Source organism: Rhagoletis zephyria, unplaced genomic scaffold, assembly GCF_001687245.7.
Source record: "Rhagoletis zephyria isolate East Lansing unplaced genomic scaffold, Rhagoletis_zephyria_1.1 Rzeph_scaffold_07809, whole genome shotgun sequence".
Lineage (NCBI taxonomy): Eukaryota > Metazoa > Arthropoda > Insecta > Diptera > Tephritidae > Rhagoletis > Rhagoletis zephyria.
Window position 1 is genome coordinate 20033 of NW_016164891.1, and position 6865 is coordinate 26897.

At 33.2% G+C, this 6865-nt stretch overlaps 1 protein-coding gene across 1 annotated transcript in view; it reads left to right on the plus strand.

The window, feature by feature from the left end:
- Nadsyn (NAD synthetase) overlaps positions 1 to 5526 on the plus strand; it is a 14887-nt gene extending 9361 nt beyond the window's left edge. The window contains exon 8 of the mRNA XM_017630520.1: positions 4500 to 5526. Coding sequence (XP_017486009.1) covers positions 4500 to 4952 — 453 coding nt within the window. The 3' untranslated portion in view covers positions 4953 to 5526. The remainder of the gene's footprint in view (positions 1 to 4499) is intronic.
- The last annotated feature ends 1339 nt before the right edge of the window (positions 5527 to 6865 follow it).

The window sequence follows — 6865 nt, forward strand, 5'->3', positions numbered from 1 at the left end:
TTTATAGCTGGATGTATTTAAGTTATAAAATTGAGGATTGTACTTAAAATATAAAATAAAATACTTCTGCATTTTATTTACTTTATACTTAAATAACAAAACAATATTTGTCAAGTTATTTAGGCGATATAATTGTTTCCGAGTGNCCTTTCCATTCATTTGGGAGTAGATCCGCAATATCAGTATTGGAAAGATCCTCACTAAAGTTTGAGGAGAAAAAGTGAGCAATCAATCTGCTGCCTAACCTATAGAATTAGGTGTGGAGTCATTATAAAACACTGAAGCGGGACACTTCAAACATTCTTTTTAGATTTAACACAACGCCAAAAACTTTTTGGATTTGTTTTAATTCTGGTATCGAAATTTCTGAGATACCCTTTATAGCTGGATGTATTTAAGTTATAAAATTGAGGATTGTACTTAAAATATAAAATAAAATACTTCTGCATTTTATTTACTTTATACTTAAATAACAAAACAATATTTGTCAAGTTATTTAGGCGATATAATTGTTTCCGAGTGCCAAGGAAGTTTTTTATTCACACATGCTAAAAATGGTGGATTTGAGCCGCTCAAAACAAGATGTAACATCAGCCCCAGCTTACACATCATTCCACTCGATATTTAGAGTATAATATTCAATTTTTCAAAATCACAGGAACTATAATTAAAAGATACCTCTTCATCTGGTTTCAAGGGATATCAAAATGTTCGATGTTAAATGATTAAGTTAAGGGGTGAGATCAGTGTTGCCAGAGAAACATTCCGTTTAAAACTAAAACGGTTGACAAAGAGCTAAAAAGAGCTAAATAATACTATTAGTAGCTAAACTGAAGAGCTACATATTTGTGTTAAGGTTGAGCATTTATTGACGTAAGGTTGTTTTTACATTTTCGGAAAGAAGTCTGATGAGGAAATGTGGTGAGTACCGTAATAGCTATCACTTCTACCAGTTTTTCAATTATTGTTGCTTTTCCACAAAAAACGGTGTCAAGCTCAATAAAAATGGTTGACTATATAATTTTCAGCAATTTAAAAAAAAAAACAACGAATTTTATAAGTTTAAGTGCTGAAAAAATCTTTTAAAACCAAAATAAGGTGCATATATTTCAAATTCGTTGCTATGGCCTTATAACAGTGAACTAAAAATACTTTACAAACTGTTAAAGTCTGTAATTTCAAATATTTGAATTGAATAATTTTTTCGCAAAATTTTTCTGCAAAGTTTTACTTCCAGCTCACCTTAAAAGTAAAATTACTAAGGTAAAACAAAATCCACACTATCAGAAAAAGGATTTTCTTTTAACTAATTTTTGAATTCTTTAACCTAGATCCAAGAGTTTATGGTGGATACACTGCATCTCGAAATTTTCCATTTTATCAACGCTTAAGTTTTGGCTTTTATATACCAAATACAACTAAAACTTTCTGGAGCTAAAAAAGTGCTACATAAATTTGAAAAGAGCTAGGAGCTAAAACACGATTTTCGGAGCTAAATAGAAATATAAAGCGCTAAATCTAGCTCCAAAAGCACCAAAATGGCAACACTGGGTGAGATAGATTACACGAGGATACTAACATCAAACTTAATATTATCCGTCATCGATTCGCCACTTGGCTGCTTGCTATGTTTGAGTTCCGGTCGCTTAACGAAAAATTTGTGTGTAAGAGCAACAACAAAGTTAGCTAGCAAGCCACGGTTTCCTTGAACCAGATTCAACTGAATCGGTCTGGAACGATGGAATTTCCGATTATACTATTTTGGGGGGGTGTTCCCGAGTTAAAATACGTGAAGTTCAAAATCTTGGCAAGTGCCGATTTCAAAAACGGTAACTTTTTCGATTTTTAGCTGACATTTTCGCATTTAAGTATAGTATAAATAAGATTGTATATGAGTAATTTTTTAAATATCGCGCCAAAACCGCAAAAACTACGTAAGCGCATTTTTTTTCAACATTTTTTTATGCAGAAATATTCCTAGAGCAACTAGATGCATTTCTGAATCAAAAAGAAAATTTTGAAATAAATGTCGCTTAAGTTATTTTGGCGGTAAGGGCTCGATATGTATAGACCTGTATAGCCTGTGAGTAATTTCGTAGTCGTCTACTACAATAGCCAACTTTTGGTCTACCTATAACGGAAAACTTTTATCTGGTTTCAAAAAAATTAACTATAAACACTTATTACATTATAGGTGTTCTTTCATTAGTTGGTTCTTTTAATTTAATAACATAAACTTGTACGGGCCCCCTCTAAACCTAAATTTTGTTTTAAGTATTTAAACGAATTCCTAAAGTTATCATTACTACATCCTTCTTCAGTGCTTTTGAAAAATACCAAGTATGTATTTTCATAGTTTGTGGAGAATGTCTTTTTTTATCAAGAGAATGCGTAAAATAGTTTTTATTGTTTTAGTCAAAGCATTCCCTTAGCTCAGATGGGGTGTATGCAAGAAACCCGCCTTCTATTGATTTCTGATTTTCCCCTGTTGTAGATAACCTCGAATCTCGTTGAAGGTCGCTCAACAATTTTGACTTCAAAATGTTTGATTAACCAAGGAAAAATCATTACGATGACAACATTTAGACAACATGTGTTGATTTCGGAACCCTTCTGTTTCACATTAGGCCAGATTGGCGGTTGTTTTGACTAGCACGGAAATAACCTTGACACGCTTGTATGTGTATCTAGACATGCGCTTTCGCATTTATTGGATATTATAAAAGCTATCTGAATATTAAATAATCAAATTTAACAAAGTTTTATAATTTTTATCTTTCAACTAAGTTTAAGGAGAAATCCAAGCCCGTGGGGAAACAGCCCCACCCTATAGTCGGGCCTGCACTTACATATGTATAAATATGTATACAATCGATTTGTATATCATTCATCGAGAACCTTATCGAAAACCAACCTGAAAATCGAAAAAGTTGCCGTTTTCGAAGTCGGCACTTGCCACTATTTTGAACTTCTAACTCTGAAACACGGTCCCAAAATAGTAGTCTAATGGGAAATGCCATCATTCCAGACCGACTCAGTTGAATCTGGCTCAAGGACTCCGTGAAGCATGGACGATAGCGAGTTTGGTTGTACTTCATTGAGTTCGTTCGTTTCGCCACTCGCTAACTGTTGACGAATCGCTGACGGCCATTATAACTTATAAAAATGAGATCTAGAAAACGATTTAAGTTATTAATGGAATCCATTAATCTGCAGTAATTCGTTTCCAATAAAGTTATACATGACTCTACAGCATTAAATAAGACCATTAAATACATTTCGCTCTTTTAATAAAAGGCTATTACAACTAAAAAAGCGAGTATTTTGAAATCATTTCCTGCTTCATATCTATATACATACTAGGAATGTTGCGAATGTGAAATTTTAGACATCCGCGGATGCGGATGCGATAGCTGATGTTCAGTAATTTTACGAAGTAAATGATGTATGTGGGTAAATAAAAAAATTCAAAATAAATAATATTTATTTTACTGAGTACTTGAATTTAAAAACTGTAAGATTATATTTAATAAAAAGTATGCTGATACCTTTTCAGGTTTCAGCCTGTTTTTTAAAGGGCCGTAAATCGCACCGGCCTCCTAAATAAATCTGCCTGCTCTGCACTGAGGGAAAAAACTTTAGAATTAAAAAGAGGTGCTAATTTTACAAAAATACGCATATGAAAGAGCACCAACCCAACTCGTATTAAATTTTAGTATACACGTTATAAAATATGTCGTGTACTTCGCTGATGCTTTTTCGTAATTAAGAAGGAAAAAAAATATTTTATTTCATGTTCCGTCTGATGGTAATTGAACCCGGACCTTCTTGGCAGCAGCAACCAATTGTATCAATCACCTCATCATCAGTCATGTAATTGTCTTTTCAAATGTTGAGTTTGAATCAACATCACGGCGCGCGATTAGTGCTTTTGTACAGATAGGCATGTACCATGTAGTGTGAATGTGTGAATGTGTTGTCACATACTTACTTTCTTAATTATGTATGAAAAAGCATTTGAGACGTGCAAAACGCCATCTGTTGAAAAATGCTTAATTTTAATACTTGAATTGAATATTTCCATTATACATACTCNACTTTCTTAATTATGTATGAAAAAGCATTTGAGACGTGCAAAACGCCATCCGTTGAAAAATGCTTAATTTTAATATTTGAATTGAATATTTCCATTATACATACTCTACTTACTTTGAAACACTTTTCACTTGATTTAAATACGAATATTTTTAAACGGTAATCAAATAAAAAAATTCCATTTTTACTACGCGCTTTTTTACCTCAGTGTACATATACGGGTTAAAAATTCAGAAATTTCTTTTTATGAAAATTGCAGATACATCCATACACATGTATGTATAATGTGTGTATTCGTATGTAGATAGTATCGAATATATGACCTTAATGTAATACAAAATAAGTAATACATATATATATAATTTCTCTTCATTTCTTCTATTTAAATTGGTCATCCAATTCAGGTTGCTGACAAGGTGAAGCACTTCTTCCGTTGCTACGCCATAAATCGGCACAAAATGACTGTACTAACACCTTCGGTGCACGCTGAAAGCTACAGTCCGGACGACAACCGCTTCGATCATCGTCCTTTCCTGTACCGCGCCAACTGGAGTTGGCAATTTAAGGGCATCGACGATGAAGTTGAAAAACTTCAGCCTGGCTACACATCCACCTCAACACATATGCGTCCGAGCAGCGATGATATGTTGCCTCACGAATCGCTGCATCGTTCCTTACATCGCTCATCACATTTAGATTCGAAGAACTCTTCGCCGTTATCGTGCTCTTCAATCGACGGAGGTGGCGCTGGAACCAGCGGTAATATGGGCACTTTGGGTAAAAAGCATAGTGGCTATTCGAAGGTGCATGTTAACGTGCTCGGAAAGATTAAGGATCGCACAGGCATACCGGTTTAGGATATGTGGTTTGAGGAATGGCATTTCGACATTTCTGTCACAACGAATAAAGTGAATAGGTAGTAGTTGTGCCGCATTCATGCACATAGCTGTGGGTTGTAAATCTTTCGTCAATTTGTAAGTAAATTTAAAGCTTCCTTAATTATTTTTTTAACAATGACTGAACGGCCCAGTTTTTTTCTTGTTACATCCACCATATATATCAAAGATTTGTTGATCGTTAATATAAAATTTGTTTGTTAATATTATCCGCAATGCGCTCATTGATTTTGTTAAATGTTTTAATTTCTAAAATGCGAAAAGTTTTGACAAAATTTAAAAGTTGTAATAAACTATTGTATGTACTCCTTTAAATTCACTATAATTCTTTCCTTACTATTTTCAATTATAAATGCATTATTAATTATAAGAGTTACTATGCAATAAGCTATAAATAAGAATATCTCTAAGAGGCAGAGTTTACTTTGGAATCCTTTTCCGTTCAGTATATTTTCAGTGTTAACAGGAACAATAATTTACACATTAGTCTGAAATTGATTTCTACCATATATAATTAAACACATACATACATATAGTACACGTTTTATTTTTTCGAAAACTTTCATGCCTATGTACCTTATTTGGAAAATAACAAAACACATTCGTGGACACACAATTAAGGCGCTTGGAGTAAAACTATTTTTTTTAAAGATTGAGGGAACAAACTAATTGATTGAAATTATCAAAGAATCAAATTTCCTAATCATATATTTGTTTGAATTCACATAAAATTTGATTGTNACACATTCGTGGACACACAATTAAGGCGCTTGGAGTAAAACTATTTTTTTAACGATTGAGGGAACAAACTAATTGATTGAAATTATCAAAGAATCTAATTTCCTAATCATATATTTGTTTGAATTCACATAAAATTTGATTGGCTTGAGTATGTAAATGCTTTATACAGTTGTCAGTCAAGTTCGTAATTTCATGGTGTAAATTTTCAACTAAGTTTAACTTCTTATTAATTTCAAATACAAGTTCAGTATAATTATCTATTGTGGGAATTGAGAAATTATCCTATGCCCGGAAGTTAGTAATATGTTTTGGAATGTCAGGTACAAAATATAAGGTATGTTTTTATTGCCACAAAGACGTTTTAATACATACAAATTGTGCTGCATAGAGAGTAGCAACTTTATGTGCGTTTATGCATCAGTGGGTTATGTATATTGTGGCGTCTTATGGGGAGCCCAAGTGGAATTTCCTTAAAATAATAATAAAACTAATTGACATTGTCCAAAAAGTTATCTGTTGTACTTGTTATAGGTTTTAATCCTTTTGGCCGCTTTCATGGTACGTCACTTTTTCACCTTGCTTAAAATATTTATGTATCGGTTTTGTGATTTTTCAAATGTTTTTTATATACTTTCATTAACACCCTTTCAATGCCACTTTTCGGCATAGGAAATTATGTCATGACCTTGATTTTGTTAGGGTTAGATTTAATGCAGTTTGTGGTTGTAATCGGCCTTATCGCGCATTCCAAGTGAACTAATATTTCGAACAATTAAAAATCAAAACAGGAACCGGTGGGAGGTTTTCTAGTGCCTCGAGAACTAACAAACATTTTGCCACATTCGACACNATTAAAAATCAAAACAGGAACCGGTGGGAGGTTTTCTAGTGCCTCGAGAAAGCTGTTTGTGCGTGGTTCCTCTTATCATTTTTTAATTTTACCGATGATCTTGTGTCGAACTGTGTGTAAGATAGTAAATAGAATATTTTGGGGTGTCCTTATTCTGTCCATACATTAACAATATTCTATCCCACTATTTCCCGACATGAACTAAATTCTGCAGCTTTACCCAAAAACTCTCAAACATTTTGCCACATTCGACATTCTTTCGGTTGCGTCCGCATTTATACTT